Here is a 20611-nt window from a genome sequence, read left to right on the forward strand (position 1 = left end):
CGCTGCTGTTCATATAGCATTTCAAAAGCTCCACCTCCACTGCAGCATCCACCTGTAGACTCTCAGTCTGTGTAACTCTGGAATTTAATATTATCGCTCCCTGCTGTGCTGAGCTTGGTGCTTCCTTGTGAGCTTAGAGCTCAAAGCCTAGACAGCAATCAGCAGTACTGTCCAATTCTTAGAGTTGGCTGACTGAAATACTTGTACATGTGTAATTGTTTCACAGTTTTAGTTCAAATCTGGCTTTTCAGTATAAGGAAAATCAGTTACGCCATCTCAGTTACAGTTCAACCCTGTCTCCTAGAAATTACATTTATATTTACCACGGAATTGCAATTTAAAATACATTTTGCTAGAAATGTAATGCTGGCTGAATGATATTTCCTATCAGCATAATGATAAAAAAGGTTGTTAATTAATGTATAATGTGCAAAAATGTTGATACTGACCTTATAAGTAAAATGTTCACAGCAGCATCACATAGCATGATTACACTTTTTATGGTTATGTTTAGGCACTGGCAGCACTTTGTTAAGTTTAGGTAAAGATCAGGGTCTTGGTTCAGACCAGAGCCCAGACTGACTAACTGTTTGACAACCAAACCAGTGAATTCATTTAACTGGTCTCTACCTTATTAACTAGCTTCATTCTGCATTCAAGCGATCAGACTGATGTTGAAATCGAGCATCACAAGATCTATATAGACCACTGGGCAAAGGAATAAGAAAGATTTTATTCTTTACTTAATTATCAGAAACAGTTTATGTTGAATCACAGTGCGTAGCGGCTTGCTTTAATATGGATTAAGAATAGGAATTAGCCGAGCTGTATCATGAACCCCTCTGGCTGGTACACAAATCGCTGAACTGTGCTAACACTCTGTGATTGGCTATTTTCCCCAGAGAGCGGAGTGTGACTGGCTGAGTTATCTTGACTCAGGGTATCATTGGCTGCTCAGATTAACGAGGGCAGGTCCTGTCCCACTTTGTCAGGGTGTTGATTATAGAGCTGGAGAATAGGCTAAAGATTCTTTTTTTTAATTAAACTCCAGGCAAGTTTTGATTTAACCTTTATTATGACAGCTAATTAAGAACGGATTTAAAAAGAGACATTAGTGTCTGTTAGGACTCTGTACAGAATTCTATAAGGAAATGATTTATCTATCAGAGTTCTCTGGCTCAGCTCCTCATAAGTATATTCTCCTATGGAAACACAGATAAAATGAAAATGATACCTTTATAGACTTTTGTCTGATTTCAATCAACCAACAAATTTACTACTGATACAAATCTGCAAAATCAGTACTGAAAACAACCAGCCAGTGCATGATTTATAAAGCTCTTAACATGTTTTGTTTTATTTTATTTATTTTTTTTTTGGGGGGGGGGGGGGGGGGGGGTATTTTCGCACTAATCCTGCCCTCTCCTTTCAGCTGAGCTTGGGGACTATGACCCAGAGGAGCACCCATCAGACTACATCAGAGACTTCAAACTGTTCCCTAAACAATCCCTCAAACTGGAGAGGAAGATTATGGAAATACACAAGAACGAGCTTAGGTAAAAGAGATTTGTGTGTTTGTTTCTATGGGGGCTGTTTGTGTTCTGGAGCTGCGTCTTTTGTTATCAGTTCACTGTTTGATGTTGGCGACAGGCGTGGATGCTCATTCCTGTGATCTGTGTTTTCAGAGCAGGCTGCAGAAACAATTCTTCACCCAGCAGACTAAAAGTACTCTCTGTTATTTTAGCTGGAAACAAAACTGGATGAGTTGTGTTGGTCATTGTATTGCAGGTTAGATTCAGTTGAAGGTAAATAAAACGTGGAATTAATTTGCAGAGGAAAGAGCATGGATCAAGTGTGAATGAATTATTTATTTCCAACTTACATCTTGTAACCTGAGTTAAATAAGGGCTGCTGTCTTGTATTCTTTTTATAATCTTGCTTTTGTCTGTCCTGAAAACAGCTCAGTTATAATAAATACTGTAAGTGTGTGTGATTAATGTGTCTCAACTCAGTTCAAGTGAGGAAGTTGCCTGTGGAATAAAATGCAATACAAGGATTAGAGTGGTTTCAGCTAGATGATGCTGCATAAATGTGAAATAGATTATAATGGACTGATATTAACGTCTATTTCGTAGTCTAACTCTGCACTCTGTACAGACTTTATAAGTTCATGATCACCTCCCTCTGGGGTGTTTGTGGTTATTTGTATCATAGCTGCAGCTCATGAATGATGTTGTGAGGTTTCAGCAATTACAAAGCATCAAAGACAAATCATTCATTTCCTACGAGCACAGAGGCAGATGATGCCAAGTGCCCTCTCTCTGCCCCGGTGGGTCCGGCTGACAGGATTTAACAGCATGTAGATAAGTAGTGAGCTTTTGAGAAAGACTTCAGGTGATTCATGAGGGCGTGGAGTCCACTGTGTGTGTGTGTGTTAGTGTGTTAATGTGTGTGTGTGTGTGTGTGTGTGTGTGTGTGTGTGTGTGTGTGTGTGTGTGTGTGTGTGTGTGTGTGTGTGTGTGTGTGTGTGTGTGTGTGTGAGAAAGTTTTATTTCCATAGACAACAAGGACTTAAATGGATTTAACTTCTTTGTATGTGTGCCGTTTAAAGGTTGATTTATTTGTCTGGGGTCTTCATGAGTAGCACTGTGCATTTTCTTGACTTTGCAGCACTTAGACTAATGAGCAAGTAAAAATCAACACTCCCACCAAAGACTTGGCCTCTGTTAATATATCTCTTTCAACAGATGATCAAATCTGAGGCAAATATAGTGAGTTTCTGAGTGTGAAAAGCAGAAAAAACTTTAAAAGTTTTATAGGTTATTGAAATGTATTCTACTGTATATAACAACAAATTAAGGCCCCACATACTGTTACTGACAGTATCTCAGGCACATGTTTACTTATTGTTAGCAGTTACAGGGAATGTTTCCACCCTCAAAGCCATGGATTCAGTTTCCAATGAAATCATTTGGTAACAAAAGTCATCTTTTTTTCTGAAAACACATCAGACTTACATAATTCATAGCTTACAGGCAGACAGTCCTGCATGTACAAACAAGAATGGAAAATAAACCAACTAATAAATATAACTTCCATTTTTCACTCATGGAGGAAATCATAATTAAAAGAAATCAATACAAAGCCATTACCATTTCTGTAACTATGTCCATAACCAGTGATCATCCTCTCCTCTCCTCTCCTCTCCTCTCCTCTCCTCTCCTCTCCTCCCCTCTCCTCTCCTCTCCTCTCCTCTCCTCTCCTCTCCTCTCCTCTCCTCTCCTCTGCTCTCCTCTCCTCTTCTCTCTTCTTGTTCAGGGGCCAGTGTGCTGCGATGGCTGAGTTAAACATGCTCCAAAGGTCTCACTCCCTAGAAACATATGGAGTGGACCCTCACCCATGCAAGGTAACATTCTCAGAGAAAGGAGACATTCTTCCAGACCCAGAGCCTGGAGCTGACTTGAATATAAAATGATGAAAAAATATGTAATTGATAATGTTCCACTGATCAAAGTGAAGCATTTCACTTATTTATTGGCAGCGTTGGTACTATTAATGCCCCAGTTGTTTACACCAACCCTGTTATTTGATCGATTATAAAAGAGAAAAATATATTCCCGCTGTAAAAGGCAGCTCATGTTTAAACATTTGTCATAAATTGTTCTTTCTCCCGTTGTGTGCCTTGACTTTTAATCTTTGACCATCATGAAATAATTAAACTTGAAGTTATGGTTATATTGGTTATTATTACATGTTAGAGTAAAATTATTATAAATTATTATTTTTTTAATGTTAATCTGATAGTCAATGGTGATGAAAATTAGATTTCACGCTATTATCATATTATTTTTTCTGACATTTTTCTGACAGCCGAAGGCGTACAGTTTCACACAAAACATTTAACCAAACAACAAAACAAATCTTACAAACATATATTACACACAACATTATCAATATGTAGCTGCAGTGCAATCAGTGACACCATTTTGGCATCATTATTGATTAAAAGCATATTTACATACCCGTTTATTTCAAGAAGTAAGGTGCTTAAGTTGATAAGGCAGGAAATACAAACTCAGGCTTCAAGGAGAATAAAACACCATATACTCACCTGTCCTCTTGACCCTGTGCTCATTTGCCCTCCATTTGCATATTAAATGGGCAACTGCACACATGATTAACTCTACAGCAGCCTGTCACCAAAACTGAGATGTTAAGATGTTAACAAGATAGCAGTAACAATACTTGAGGAAGTTTACAATGATGGTCATCAGATCCAAGTCAGCTTCTGGTACTTGTTTAGATTTTCACCTTTGACAACATAAAATAAATCTTGAAACTTTCACTTTCAGGACACTGGACATTTTTAGTTAATTAGTCGATCTACTGACCATCCTGTGGTTCATCTGACATTAAAGTGCCCACCTTGATTTTAACTTTTTTTCCTGGTTTGATTTAAATACTGCTTGTACATTTTTTCTTGGTGTTTCTCTTCTAATATTGTGATGGAGCAGATTGAATCTGATACAGAAAAACAATATTTTACAGCTTATTCTTGCCTTCATGCTGTTCATCCCCCACCCAGTCAGACTGTGAAATAGGGACACCCTGTTATGGACAGGCGTATCAAAGCATGCTAAGCAGATTAACGAGATATTTAAATTCTGGTTGTTGGAGAGGATCCCCTTTATCTGCCCTGCTCTTGTCAGAGAGGCTGTTTTTAATTTGGTTTGCTGGAAATGGGAACTGCAACATCACATCCTATGATCTGGGCAGATCAGGCATCACGGAAAATGAACACAAAGAGGGAAAGAGAATGAATTACAGAGATATTAAAGAGTGGAAATCTAGAGATTAAAAACAACAACAGAGTGACAGGAGCATATTGTGTTCTGCTGTCACACTGCAGTTATTATTGGTTTTATTTTGCCTTATTATAGTCTTTATCAGCTTCATCAAGTGTCTACCTGTTCTCTGTTTTCTCTGTGTTGTCCTTGATGCTGGTTACTGCAAATGGGGGGGGGGGTTGAAGTTTGAAACAAACAAGTGATATTACCATGCAGATTATTGATGGCCCACTCTCCTCCTTGCTGTTAGTCCATCTGTATCCCATTATTCCATGTGCTGCCTCTCACTCTGCGTATCTTTGTGTGTGTGTGTGTGCAGGATTTTACAGGCTCCACAGCTTTTCTTGGGTTCACAGCCACAGGTTTTGTGGTCTTCCAGGGAAACAAGAGGATCCACCTCCTGAAATGGTAGAAATTTGTTTGTCTTAATGCAAATCTGTAAGCATGGAAAGAAGGAGAAATAATTACACTGTGAACATCTATCCGGTCCTGAAGAGTGAAGATATTTTTTACATGTTTCTGATGTTAGACTAGAGATTTAAATCTGTAATATTACCAATGAACCCAGCTCTTAAGTGAAATTAATATTAACATTCAGCCTATTTTGACCCTGAATACGGGGATATTTTTTAAAATTCATAACACTATAGTTTTTTTACAGGGCTGACGTCAGCAAGCTGAAGTTCGAAGGGAAGACCTTTTACGTCATCGGGATTCAGAAAGAGGTGAGTGCAGCGTCCTCCTGCATGCTGCAGTGTCTCTTCTTGAGGGGAAACATGAAGAATAAAATGTGCTGTGTATTTTCCTCCATCACGATGATGAATCGTGTAGTTTTAACAACACTGAAGTCATCATCATTTTGACCCGTTCAACCCAAACCTTTAACATTAGTAGAGTTCAGTACTTGACTCTGATGTATAGATGCATATCGACTGTTTGTGTTTGGATCTAGTTTCATGTTGAAACATTTAAGTGTGTACTGTTCATCCTTCTTTCTGTATTTCCTCCTTCCCTCCTTCCTTCCTTCCTTCCTTCCTTCCTTCCTTCCTTCCTTCCTTCCTTCCTTCCTTCCTTCCTTCCTTCCTTCCTTCCTTCCTTCCTTCCTTCCTTCCTTCCTTCCTTCCCTCACTGTTCCCTTTCTTCATCTGGTTACATCAGATAAATGTGCTATGAAACTAAACTGTCTATGTAATCCTGTCCACCATCACACACTGTATATGTGTGTCGCTGTTTCAGATCTCCTTAACAGGCAGGATTCACTGTAACAGGATGGTGGGTGTGTTATTAACCTCCTCACTCATACATTATGTGTCGACTGTTGCCCAAATATAAGACTCCTTCTTTTACACCAATAAAAGCACGTGACCAAAATCTTTGCCAAATATATGCTATATGTATGACATCAATGGCAGAAACTGGTGTAGACTATAACTTTGTAATTAAAACTAGAACAGGTGTCTTGCATTTGGGATGTGATTCATTTCCCCCGATGTTCGTCATATTGTCCAGAGCTGTGGCCAATTCTGAGCAGCACCTTTGGTGCATTATGCCTCATATTTGTGCATACTGTCTTCATTTTCAAAAGAAATACAGCTGACTGTGTCGCACATTGCTGTTTGACTCACACATTCACCCTTATCGATTCAGTTAGAGGTCCCTAAAAATGCTCAAACTGTAGTTAAAGCTGGGTCGCTCTTCAATCTACCAACCAGTCAGTCGATCAAATGATCAATCAATCAATCAGTCAGTCAATCAGGCAATCAGTCAGTCATTCTCATAACTATTCTCTTCATTACAGAAGCTTAAACTAGCTCTCTCATCTCTGCTTAGTTTGTTAGTCTGTCTGCCTCTTTGTCTGTTTGGCAACTCATGAACGGCTGAAGATGCAGTTTTATCTTATGTGTTTCTGTCTTTTCTCTCTGTGTGTAAACATAGTCATCACTGGTGAGTAAATACAAGTAATAATAATAATAATAATAGCAGAAAACTCCTAAATTTGATGCCTCTCCCTACAGTCCTGCCCTCACCTCACTTTATGACTGGGCAACATCTTCTGTCTCTTTCTGTCTTCATCATTTGTTGAGTGTTTTTGTTCATTGTCTTATATGACCGTACTTCACATTTTTTGTGCACTTTCAATGTATTAATTATTATCTAGGTATTTGTAGCTCATCTGTGTCTTTGTTGATTTTCTGTCATATGGTTGAAATTTCAGTTAGTATGCCTGTTCTGTATGACTTATCCTATCATTGTACCTAAATGAGCTTCATAGCTCCACTATCAGTAAACAATAAAAGATTATGCAATATTATGATGCATAATCTATATCTGTCTATGTCATTTTGTTTAATGTCAGACGTCGTGTTCTAACTATTGAATTCCTTCATTTTGACTTTGTGTGTGTGTGTGTGTGTGTGTGTGTGTGTGTGTGTGTGTGTGTGTGTGTGTGTGTGTGTGTGTGTGTGTGTGTGTGTGTATTTACTTTCTATGATGATCTGTTTTCTGTATTTTGTCAGGGTTTGAATGGTGTATTGACGTATCGTCTGTTCTGAGCAGATCTTTCAACTGTATGATCAGTCACTGCATGACTTCACTCTTTTCCCTCACCTCTGTTTTTTATCCTGAAACACTTTAGTTTAATTGTCCCACTTTGACCTGATGGCAACTTTTTAATACCTCATGATGCTTGAAACAGCAACAGTCTAAAGTCTAAAGGTGTTTTTTTATTCCTTTCTTGAAGCTTCTTAAAAGGGACATATCATGCTTTTTTGTGATTTTCTGTTATTTTTATACTGTTAGGAAGTCAGATGTCTATGTTAAATGTAGTAAAGGTCCAAAACGTGAGGTGAACATATATAGAAATGCTCCCTGCAAGTCAAAAGCCAAGACTTCACATTCCCTTAATGCGTCATTTGCAATGTGTCCTCTACTTCCTCCTTGTGATGACATCAGATTGTTTGCGTATGCCCACAGGCTGTCTGCTCCTTTGTTGCTAAGGTTGTTTCAAGAGTTGTTCACTTTAGTGCACTTACATATTTTTTTAATGGATTCAGGCTCAAACTTCTATTTTGAGTAAAGAATGAGACAAAGAAGTGAAACCTGACTACTACTGTTTGTTTGTTTATTTAGCTAACCAATCAGAACAGAGTGGGTTGTTAGGAGGGTGGCAGGAGTTCAGGAGTTATTATGACCTGTTTTAGACAGTGGCTGAACTGAAGTGCTGCATAAAGAGCCAGTATTAAAAAAATACTTTTTTTGAACTGTGCAAAGATAGACCAGTAGAGCCCCAGACTATAAATATGCATGATACGTCCCTTTTAAGTGACCAGTTAAATAAAAAAATGTCAGTAGATATCAATGTATCTTTCCAGTTAGGACAAGTAATGTTAGCATTAAATATAAGTTATGTTTTATTAATATTTTTTGCAAGTCATCCAAAGTGGGACCAAAAGACATTTACTAGTATGTTCTGGTACCTTCACACGCCTGTGACAGCACACACACATGGCCACTGAAGCACATGTGTGTAAATCACTTTGTAATCAACTACATGCCTAAAATGAACTGATCTGTGACGCAGAGGGGGCTGGGCAATACAGCTGACTGAGCCACTTCAAGAAAAGGGAACAAATTGGATCAGTGGACAGCTATAAACTGTATGGTCAGGCTTTCTGGACCCGTTTTCTAAATTAAGGCCCCATGCTTTTTTTCCCCTAAATAAAATGTATCGGCTTTTGACACCATGGTTATTACTGTGTTACAGTAACTCATTATTGATCTCACTGTTTCTTCTTTCCCTCTCTCTATCACCCCCTACCTTCACAGTTGAGCAGCATTGATCTGGTATCTCATATTACCATACACACAGGACTGAAAGCGAAATACTTACAGGAATATATCCCTCCTCCTCCTTTAATCCCATAAAGACCCGTTTTCTGTTAGCTACAGGCCTTTTTACTACTGACTACTACACTGTGGCCAAATCAGTATATCTGTCTTACATCTTTGCTAAGCCCATGGATTTCAGTCTGTGGGTCAGCATTTTGCACAGCTCCCTCTCATTGTGTCCAGCATTTCTCTCGTACTTATTCACACATCTTTTTGATAATCTCATTTCTCATCATGGCTGTCTTTCTGTCTTTCTCTTTTTGTCTTTTTCCGTGCAGAAGAAACTGGTGTTGACATTTCACACCTCAACCCCTGCAGCGTGCAAGCACTTATGGAAGTGCGGGGTGGAGAACCAGGCCTTTTACAAGTGCGTCTGCATGCATGACACACACACGCACGCACGCACACACACACACACACACACACACACACACACACACACACACACACACACACACACACACACACACACACACACACACACACACACACACACACACACACAGGAAAATCATAGCCCTGATCTAATGGGTAAATGTTGGAGCAGCTCTTGAAATTATTATAACTTTTTCTGTTTAGCACTCACTTTCTATGAGGCCCATGTCTATAATGCATTATAAACATACTATAGCACTGTATAACTGTAGTTGTAAGCACTCATAAATATGTATAATGCTTTAGTATAATAATCATAACACATTATAAAGCATTTTATAATGTGTAGTTATCATTATTATGACCTTATTTTAACCTGCCTCTCTGTGGCTCTGCTATAGTAAGCTGCTGTCCTTCACTGGGGAACAGTTGATCACCCCGAGGCCGTCGCTCTGAATCCAATGAGACTGCTGAGCCTACCAGCGTGTCAGGAATTAAAACAAGCTTGGAGTGAAGGCAAGAGCGAGGTTGCTGTCAAACAAATGACAGTGGTCTTTGTCTCAGTGAGGGTTCAATATCAGCAAAGCACTTAAATTACCCTGTTAGTCATACAGAAGATGTTAACTTTGTGATCATACTGAATGTTGTACAAACTGATATGCCAGCAGCTTAATGAGACTTGAACCCCCTTGAAGGCAATGTGAATGATTTTGAAAAAGCTGAATCAGACCTTGCAACTGTGTACATATACACTGTTCTTCCCACACTGACAGATCAGATCACAACCTGATAGATGTCAGGACTGAACCTCCAATCTCAACTGTTACTGTACTGTGAAAGGCAACGTGGAAAAGAAGTCTCTAAGAGGCAGCTCCATCTGCCGAGTAAGATGCTCAAAAGCTCCATAACAGCTGTTGAGTGGACCTCGTGGTTGTATTGTCAATGCAGTCTTCGTCTTGAGTGCCCTGAAAACAGGCTCAGGAGTCATGGAAACTCATAAAAACAGTCTCCTATGAAGACAAAGGAGACAGCTCCCTGCATTATAATGGACTATAAATCCTGAAGAATATGTATTTGAAACTGAGAAGAGGTCATCAAGTCCAAACAGAAAAGGAGGTGATGTGTAGGTGTGGAGTCAGACGAGGAGGACTGACTGTGTACAGCTGTCAGATGTAATAGGAAGACAGCAGGTTGAAGGAGACAAGATTTGCCAAAGGTTTATGCTGCTTTGTATCTGATCTCTTTATGGTACTCTCCCTCCTCCATACTGTCAATCACTCTGAAGGTCTCACCCTCTTTTCCACAAGCCTTACTTTCCCATACACAGTTCACTCATATCTTTTACTTACTGTAGCATGTTTTAGTTCTGAAATATTTCATTATGATTTTCCTTTGCTGTATCTGCTGTTTTCTACCTCATTTGCTGCTACAACAAGCCAATTTCCCATATATATTGTGTCATATTGTCAAAATTACACAATATTTAAATAAGCTAACAAAAGAAACATAATTATTAAGCTATACCACTTTCTGGGAACAGCTCCTGCTTGTGTAACTCTGGTTATTGACTTCTTAATGACCGCAGCTCATGTGTCTCTGAGAGGCGGACCGAGTGGTAGTGGATGTCATCTCGGATGTCAGACAAGCATCAGAGCAGCTTAATCAAATCAGAGTGAATTGCATTTGTAAATGGCAGCCAAGCAGAGCTTCAATCAGGCACGTTTCCTAAACCCCTAAAAGTAGCTGCCATTAAGCCACTCTTAAAAAAGAGAACGCTGGATGCTTCCATGTTAACCAACTACAGACCTATCTCAAATCTTCCTTTTATAGCCAAGATCATTGAGAAAGTGTTTTTTAATCAACTCAGCAATTTCTTGAACTCCAGTGGCCTTTTTGACAAATTTCAATCAGGCTTCCGACCTCATCACAGTACAGAAACAGCTCTTATTAGAGTGTTAAATGACATAAGGTTAAACACTGACTCAGGCAAGGTGTCAGTTCTGGTCCTGTTGGATCTCAGTGCTGCGTTTGACACTGTGGATCACAGCATACTGTTGAACAGGTTGGAAACTTGGGCAGGACTCAGCGGAACAGTCCTAGAATGGTTCAGGTCCTACTTGGAGGAGCGGAGTTATTTTGTGACCATTGGAAGTTATGAATCCGATCGAGTGGCTATGACATGTGGAGTTCCTCAGGGGTCAGTTCTTGGACCCCTTCTGTTCAGTCTATATATGCTGCCTTTGGGTCAAATTCTGCAGAACTCTAATGTAGACTATCACAGTTATGCAGATGACACGCAGATATACCTAGCACTGTCCCCGGATGACTACAGTCCAATACAGTCATTGTGTCACTGTTTAGAGCAAGTAACAAATTGGATGAACCAAAATTTCCTTCAATTAAATCAGGACAAAACTGAGGTAATTGATTTTGGCAATAAAGAGAAGAGGATTGCTGTCAGTAAACATCTCGAGTCACTCTCTCTAAAAACTAGCGACCAAGTCCGAAACCTTGGCGTGCTGATAGACTCAGATCTGACCTTCAGCAGTCATATCAAATCAATCACCAAAACAGCCTTCTATCAGCTTAAGAACATATCCAGAGTGAAGGGTTTTATGTCTTAAACAGACCAGGAGAAGTTGATTCATGCTTTCATCTCCAGTAGACTCGACTACTGTAACAGTCTTCTGACTGGACTCCCACAAAAAAGCAATAAACAACTGCAGCTCATTCAGAACGCTGCAGCTCGAGTTTTGACCAGAACAAAGAGATCAGAGCACATTACTCCAGTTCTAAAGTCTTTACACTGGCTCCCAGTCAGCTATAGAATAGATTTTAAAGTTATGCTACTGGTCTACAAATCACTGAATGGTTTAGGTCCAGAATACATGAATGACATGTTAGTAGAATATAAACCCAGTAGAGCTCTGAGAACTACTGACTCAGGTCAGATAGTGGAGCCCAGAGTTCAGACTAAACATGGTGAAGCAGCTTTTAGCTGTTATGCTGCACACAACTGGAACAAACTACCAGCAGAACTGAAATCAGCCCCAACTGTGAATATTTTTAAATCCAGGTTAAAAACACTTCTCTTCTCCTGTGCTTATGATTGAGCTCTTTCAAAGCACTTTAAATTTCAATCTTTCATTTGCACTCTATGTCCTTTTAATGATTTTAAAGCAAATCATTATTTTATGCTGCAATCTTATTTTTAATGCTCTATTATAGTATTTTATTTCTCTCTCTTTCTATGTTTCTGTACTTTGTTTTTATTATTAGTGTGTGTGTGTGTGTGTGGGGGGGGGGGGGGGGGGTATGTATGTGTTGGATGATTGGGTTTTATTTTTATTTCTCAAATTCCATGTTTTTTTCAATTTTCAAAACAGTTGCCACTGTGTATGAAATGCGCTATATAAATAAAACTGCCTTGCCTTGCCTTGCCTTGCCTTTGAAAACACACACACACACACACACACACACACACACACACACACACACACACACACACACACACACACACACACACACACACACACACACACATACACACACACACACACACACACACACACACACACACACACACACACACACACAAACACACACACACACACACACACACACACACACACACACACACACATACACACACCCACCAGCTAAGCAGAGCTGCAGGCAGAGGTGTGTGTCTGTACCCACTTTGCCACTGCTGAGCCAATGGAGTCTAGTTTCAAATGATAAATGATCCTGAACCAGACATGAAGGCATACACTTTTTAAAACGGTTGAAACACCTTTGTATTCTGCTCACTAAGACAGTAGTCTGTGCACAGCAAGTCACTACCAACCGCCACTCATGCAGCATAAAGATGCACTCAAAAGCAAAAAGAACATGAACATTTTCATGAAAGTTTTTACAAGGATGAATTGTTCAGTGTGTGTGCCTCAGATGCTTCGTAATAATAATGTTCTTTGTATGTGTTTCTTTTCGTTTCCTGTTTCTGACAGGTGTGCAAAGTCGAGTCAGATAAAGACTGTTTCTAGCAGCAACATCTTCTTCAAAGGGAGCAGGTTCAGATACAGGTGAGAAAGCATTCAAGTTCGTCTTCAAACGAGGGTGGGTAATTGATTTTTTTTACATACAATACAATGACCAGATTTTTAAAGAATTGTGGAGATGGAAAACAGAGACATACACGAAAAAAGAATCACACAAGAGAGGTGAAATTTATGCAGAAATGAAAAGACAGGACGGCCAGGGGAGATATTAAGACACAGTGTCAGATTTAACTGCTTGTAACCTCTTGACACATTTTAGTTCATACAAATTCACCCACAGACCTTTCACTATATTTCACTGTTGATAATATCATTTAATATCAGGTATTTCCTGCCAGAGTGGCAAAATCAACTAATTATGGTGACCTATCGCATTGTAACTTTACATATTTTACATATCGAATCATATGTGGATTTATCTTGGCCTGTAAATACAAATGTAAGTTACTCTCTTTGTACGTCAGAACCTGGGTCAAACTGAGCATCGGTTTCTGTGATTTATTGGCTTTAATATCACAGGAAATCCTCCATACAAGTTTGTTATTAAAGCCATGTTAGCCCCTGACTCCCCTCTCAGACAAATCTCTTTCCTCGGCTTACACTTCACACTGCTCCATTTCATCAGCTAGCTAAACCAGTCTGGCTTAAGGGCTCAAAGATGAGCAACAGCGTATGGTGGACTTTGTTCTTGAATATGAGAATTTGCGCAATTGCAAAATAGGAACAGATGTGTACACAAACTAAGGCAATTTTCGTAAAGCAGAGCAGATTAGATATCTATTGGACTAGGCGGTTCCTGTTCTTACAGCATTTTTTCAGCATAATCACACAGTATTGATGACGCTGTCCTCTGTACTCTCAAGTTGGTGTCTACCATGCCAGGTGTTTCATTTCACTATCTAATTTACGACCTAACTATCAATCTCAGCAACAATGGACTAAGAGGTGGAACAGTGGAGCCAGCTGGCTTAAAACAGAGTGGTCAGAGTCCAGAAACTCTGCGCACCCAACAATCAGACTAATGGAGCTGCTGACCTTGCTGGTAGGAAACCACCTTCTCAGCAGCTCAGGAACAGAAATGATTATAAACAACAACTGCAAAGCTGATGAAAAATTACATAGTTCTCCTTTGACATACCACCGCAAAATGACTGTAGTCTCTGGTCAGATACTCAATTTACAGCTAGAATATTGACATGAAAACAACAAAAACATCAGATTTAAGGTGCCATTTCAGTTTCAAAATTGATTTTCTAGATTTCATCCTTTAACTATGGATCTGACACAAAATCAAAACAAAATTGTTAGCACAAAGCCTGAGGACCTGAAGTCTGGATAAGTTCTTCTAAAAGGTCAATTTAACCCTTAGATGCATGACCTACCGATACCTACACTCTTCCATGAGTGGGGTCAAAAATGACCCCAATTAGAATGAATGTGTTTTATGCTGTAAACTTAAGAAATGTATTTCATTTTGGTTAAAGATGGTGATTTGTATTATATTTTGGTCAACAAAAGAATCATTTCATGTTTGACAAGCTCATTTATCACTTTTTTTATAACATTTTTATCCCAGCTTTTAAAAAGGTCAAAAACGGTTAACATCCAAAAAGTATCCCAATTAGAATCAATGCATTTAATGCAATATTATAACACAAGAATGATTTCATGTTTTCCATGCTATCACAACTTCAACATTCATTGTTTGTGTATCCGTCTGTCTGTCTATGCATGTACACACACGCGTCTTCTTTCTTGTCACTGTGAGCAGCTGTTACAAACTACTTGTTTCTGGCTGTGAGCACTGCACACAAAGTCACTGCATTTCCAGCAACTATTGGTGGCTTTGCACACATCTTACACCTCTTTCTCTTCTGTTGGCCCTGTCATAACCCTAACCCTAACCATCATAGTGAGAGTCTGCTTCTCTACACAACAAATACAGTAATGTTAGCTATCTTAGTTAGCTAGTGTTAGCTTACTAGAAAGTAATTTGATAATAATAATTATAATAATAATAAAAATAGGTTCGATTTATATAGCACCTTTCACATATCCAAGGACGCTTTACAATTTGATGATGATAACACAACACTATATCACACAAAAATCATGTATGTGGAAATTAAGTTCATATTTTATAACAGCATATATATTCTAAGGTATAAAAATGATGATAATACTTGTACTAATAATACATGTATGTTGCTGTGAAAAAATAATCTTTAGGGGTGGTGAGACTGCTAACATTAGATGTGTGGATCGACAGTAAATATACCTGACAGTCACAGTTGATAAAAATCAAAGGTTCCTAGGGTTAACCCTTGAAATTCCATAGAAAATGATTGGGGTCATTTTTGACCCCACGTATGGAAGAGTGTGGTACTGATACAAAAAATGCAATTACTTAAAAAATATAACAATTAGATACAAATCCAAATGGCCTCGTGTCAAAGACAACCTATTTGAGGAATACATGGAAGATTAAACGATACAAATTTAAAATTACAAAGATATCGCAAAAAAACAACTGCTGGGGTCATTTTTGACCCCACTTATGCATCTAAGGGTTAAAACAAGAATTTATTGATTTGTAAAGCACACTTTTATAGATTTGCTTGATATGACCTGTCACTGCTTATTGTTAGGTATTTTTGACCTTTGCCTCAATGTTTGCTTTTAAAGTCTGTCTTTTTAAATCCATTTGCAATTGAAATTTGGAAAATGCACCATGAACAAATAGAAATTAATGATTAATTTCTACCTTTTAAAAATTATTTTTTACCATTGTCTTTTGTTCTCTGTGTCTTTCACTGTGTGTCTGTCAGTGGAAGAGTAGCCAAAGAGGTGATTGAAGCCAGCTCTAAGATTCAGAGAGAGCCGCCTGATGTGTGCAGGTAAGGAAAAATCGTGCTCGCTCACACAGCTGCTGCTGAAAACAGTTATTTAAAAAATGACTTGCTTAGTTATTTATACCCCACCTCTGAGGGGATATAGTGTGGAAAAAAATCTAATTATATAATTATATAATTATTATATCAACCTCAGAATGTGCAAAGAATAATCTTGAAAATTCAGCAGCATCTGAAGCAAACATGTTCTCACTATGCAAGACAGCATACAGCTTCTTACACATGAGTCAGTGTTGTTGATGTTTGTGTTTTCAGAGCCCAGTTTGGTCAGAGTCGAAGCTTTAACTCTCTGAGCCATAAAAACCTCATCATGAACATGGAGCCGCTGGTACCTGCACTGCCCTCCACCAACGAATATGAAGAGACGGCCACAGATAATGGTAGGAGGATATATCTTAGTCCTCACACACACATCCGTACACACACACACACACACACACACACACACACACACACACACACACACACACACACACACACACACACACACACATGCCCTCTTGCCACAGACCTCAGGAAAGTCACATGGAGTCTCTCCTGTGGAGGAAAAAGCACATGCTCATGCCCAACACTCAGACAGAGCGTTAATTGAGCAGCTGACGCTCCTATCCCTCCATCAGTCTTGTGTCCCTGGAGACACCAATCACAGCACGCTAAAAATACCCTACCCATGATCCTCCCTGGGGACACCACCAGACCTGTGACTGCATGTGTGTGTTTACAGGGAAATATGCACTCTGTAACATCACAGAAACAGAACTATAGACCATGTGTGGGTTATAATTAAGGAAAAGTCAATTAGACCTCCAGGAGGTCTGTTATTTCCTTTACGCTTGAGAGTGAATATGTATGTTTTTGCTTGTTCATTTCTATGCGTGTGTGTGTGTGTGTGTGTGTGTGTGTGTGTGTGTGTGTGTGTGTGTGTGTGTGTGTGTGTGTGTGTGTGTGAAGGTTCAAAGGTTGCATCATTTAGTAGTTGTATGTTAAAAGGGAAAGTCAAGCACATCCAGGCTTTGCTACTGTATAATATGTGTGTGTGTGTGTGTGTGTGTGTGTGTGTGTGTGTGTGTGTGTGTGTGTGTGTGTGTGTGTGTGTGTGTGTGTGTGTGTGTGTGTGTGTGTGTTTGTGTGTGTAATCCTCCCTCCACAGCCAACATAAATGGTGCAAAATAAACACACTTTCAAGACATAACTTTTTTTTATGTGATTCTACATTTATTCTGGTTATTTTATTTAATTTCCCCACATTAAATTGAGGTTCCATTTAAATAAATAAAGTTTTATGTATATAAAAATATTAAAACATTCCAACAAGTTTTAAAAAGACTATTAAAAGTGTTTAAAATGCAGTAACACCTCAACTTTTGTTGATAGTAAAGCAATAATTTCTTATGGTGCCATGGTCTGAAAAGTTGCATTACACAGTCATGTTCATCATATTTATTTCATAAAACAAATTAGTAATGCCTTATTTTTACATGTCTGTTGTTTCCTATCATTTCCTAGGCAATTTCTTGGATGTTTATGGGAACAAACGTTGTAATTTGATACAAATGATTGGGAAAGCTTTATTCATTATTTATTTACAGTGTGAGTGGAGGCTGTAGTCTCCATTCATGTTGAATTGTGTTCTTGCCTGTAGACACATTTAACGTCTTTTGATGTTCAGCTGACCTGCTGTGCACAAAAGACTAAAAGACTCTAGCAATAGCAATTGATTAAAATCCAGTTCCAATTAAACTGTCTATTTTTCCTATATTGCCGTTTCTTACTAGGAAATTATTTAGAGTTCATGAATCCACAAAATATAACAGATCATATAAAGTGTAGTAGTGTAGTATAATATAAATGAGTTGAGCTATCCATCAGTTGGCCTGTTTACACCAGCCAACTGATGGCTCTCTCTCACAGAGAGAGTTGTTTTTATTCCCGTTGAGATGATGTGGTCTAGCGGAGCAATGAAGCAGCACAGACTAGTTGGTATTTGGTATTTTCAGGCTTTTCCTCAGGACACCACCTTCTCAGAGTAGATTTATGTAATCCATAAAGGGTACTCACAATACAGTGGGTTTTAGTGTTTCCCTCAAGACATTTTTTGCATGTTATCATTATTCTCTGTCTCTTTTTTCCCCGTTATTATTCCAGACACTCTCCACTGCAACCTATTATCTGATTGAAGCATAAATCTTGTTGTTAGGGAGGAGAAAGCAGGTAGGAGGGAGCAGAGGGAAAGTTACACAAGACAATACAAGAGCTGGGATAGAGAGAATATGAGAGAGGAGAAAATGGACTGTAGAGCTGAGAGGATAAACAAAGGTGAGGGAGGATGTACGCCACAGGCTATATGTGAATGTAAAGATGTGGAGGAGAGAGAAAGACAGGGGAGCGCTTTTGGTAAAGCATTACACGAAGAAGTGAGGATGAATGTAAAACTAATTGACAGAAGGAATGGAAAACTACATAAAGTGGGGAGGGTGACAATAGTCAGGTGTTCTCCAGTCAAAGAGGGGGAAAATAAACAAAAACTGCATTTATATATAGTTCTCATCATTCCAGTTATAATATAATATTGACAACCATACTTATATCCTATAAGCCTAAACGTTATTGCATTGATATTGAACTGATACTGTAGATAATCTATTTTGCCTCCTTAATTCAAAAGAGCATTTTCATCAGACAACCAAGAGTATGTGAACACTGGCAGGCAATGGTCAAAAGGCAAGTGGAAAGATTGTGCAACTACTACAACAGGCCAACAATACATGCCTACCACCAACTTGACTCAGTTTAACATAATGCGCTATGTATGAGTGCTGTATGTACAAGAGTAGCTAAAATGATCTCTAAAAGTAATGAAAAAATGCTTGAAATGTCCAGCCCCTGCTACTCAAAGAGGTAGTGTTATATATACAAACTTTGTTGACAGTGTTGAATGATATCCATATTCAAATTCATTCAAAAGAACACATTTCGGGCACAATAGTGATGATGATGAGGCGATATTTGGGCTCATCTGAGGCTGTCGGATACATCAAACAACAAGGGAGTTGTCTCATGTACTTTATGAAGCCCTGAGTAACATCTGAAGGGAGCCCATTATACAGAGGTTTATAACAGCTTGTAACCTGGTAGACAAAACCCAGGGCAAAAAAAATTGGGCGTACAGTGCAGTGAGTGCCCAGTAAAAACCTACCGTAGATGAGTTTATAAACATTTTTTATCAACCTAATCCATTTTCTATCATCTGTATTTGGCAGCTGGATACTGTTTAGAGTGATTTTAGTGAGGAAATCCAATTGAAAGAAAAAAAAAAAAGTCAAAGTGAGGGTCACATCCTTACTAGAAGTGATGCTCTTGGAGACTGATATTGCCATCTTGAGCCTGTCTGTGCAGTTGAGTTATTGCTGCACTATTTTGTCTTTTCTTTTTCTTCATCCATTCATCCATCCATCCATCCATCCATGCTCTCCTCACACCAAAGGGTATGACCCTTTGTCTTTCACAGTCATGGAGTCCTCCCTCTCTTATTACCTAACACCTCCCTCCATTGTTTACACCTTCCCTCCCTCACCTTCCTCCACTCACACATATCGACCCCTGCTGTGCTCTTTTGGCCTTCATGCATGTTAAGTCCAATCATATTGTCTATGTCGTCACTTTCTTCAAACTTCTTCACCTCCTCTGACAGAATTTACGACCATCCCCTTGCTTTCTTTGCTTCTCTTCCTCCTCTCTTCCTCTGTCTCTCTTTTTCGTGTCTCCTTTATCCCATTTTGACGAAAATCAATTCTGCCTTGGCTCAGGGTCAAAAAGCTGCAGCCACAACCATCTCGACTGTCTGAGTTGGTTAGTTTGGGAGGGGCAGGAGGTAGTCATCAAATGAAGAGACTCATGCACCACTGACAGGATACAGGCTGAGTAATGACATGATATTCAATTTGAAAACGCCTCGTTTCCTACTGCATTTCCTGCCCCTATCTGTTGTATGTTAGTCAGTTAAATAGAAAATATTTTATGTGTTTATTATCTTGCTTTTACCCAGATTTGGAAGATTGTGAGAGAGATTTAAATGGTGATAATCATGTGAGTTATTTTTTGTATATATTATATATGTTACAAATATTGTTTTCAAACTAAGGGGACAATGTTTGTTCTCAAATCATTGCGATAGTAATGATAATGTCACTGTAACACTGGTGTTACAAATCACTTTCCTAAACTCGTTAAACTGTTGAACTTGTTTCCATCTAAAGGTTGTTTGCAGACCTCTGGGGTTAGCTACAAATATCTTTGCTGTAAGTCTATTGTTTTAGAAACTGTGTTGATCATGTTTGAAGGCATTGACTATTCGGTTTCTGTAAGATCATCGTGTGATTGTACTGTAACCATTATTTGTACTGTGTATTCTTGAGTCAACCATGAACATATTCCATGACATGTTACAGTAAAAGTTAGATGATCACATTTTGGGTTTGGTCAATCAGAGGAGTGAATCTTGAAGGTAATTAAAACAGAGAAATAACCATTG

The 20611-nt window shown here is 38.8% G+C and overlaps 1 protein-coding gene across 1 annotated transcript in view; it reads left to right on the top strand.

Annotated features, from left to right (window-relative positions):
- Positions 1–20611, top strand: part of frmd3 (FERM domain containing 3) — a 51203-nt gene that overhangs the window by 23977 nt on the left and 6615 nt on the right. The window contains exons 6-14 of the mRNA XM_062417155.1: positions 1433–1556; positions 3319–3406; positions 5167–5255; positions 5509–5572; positions 6084–6119; positions 9014–9102; positions 13118–13192; positions 15997–16065; positions 16336–16460. Of these exons, the coding sequence (XP_062273139.1) occupies positions 1433–1556; positions 3319–3406; positions 5167–5255; positions 5509–5572; positions 6084–6119; positions 9014–9102; positions 13118–13192; positions 15997–16065; positions 16336–16460 (759 nt within the window). The remainder of the gene's footprint in view (positions 1–1432; positions 1557–3318; positions 3407–5166; positions 5256–5508; positions 5573–6083; positions 6120–9013; positions 9103–13117; positions 13193–15996; positions 16066–16335; positions 16461–20611) is intronic.

The sequence above is a fragment of the Scomber scombrus genome, chromosome 4, assembly GCF_963691925.1.
Source record: "Scomber scombrus chromosome 4, fScoSco1.1, whole genome shotgun sequence".
NCBI classification, from domain to species: Eukaryota; Metazoa; Chordata; class Actinopteri; order Scombriformes; family Scombridae; genus Scomber; species Scomber scombrus.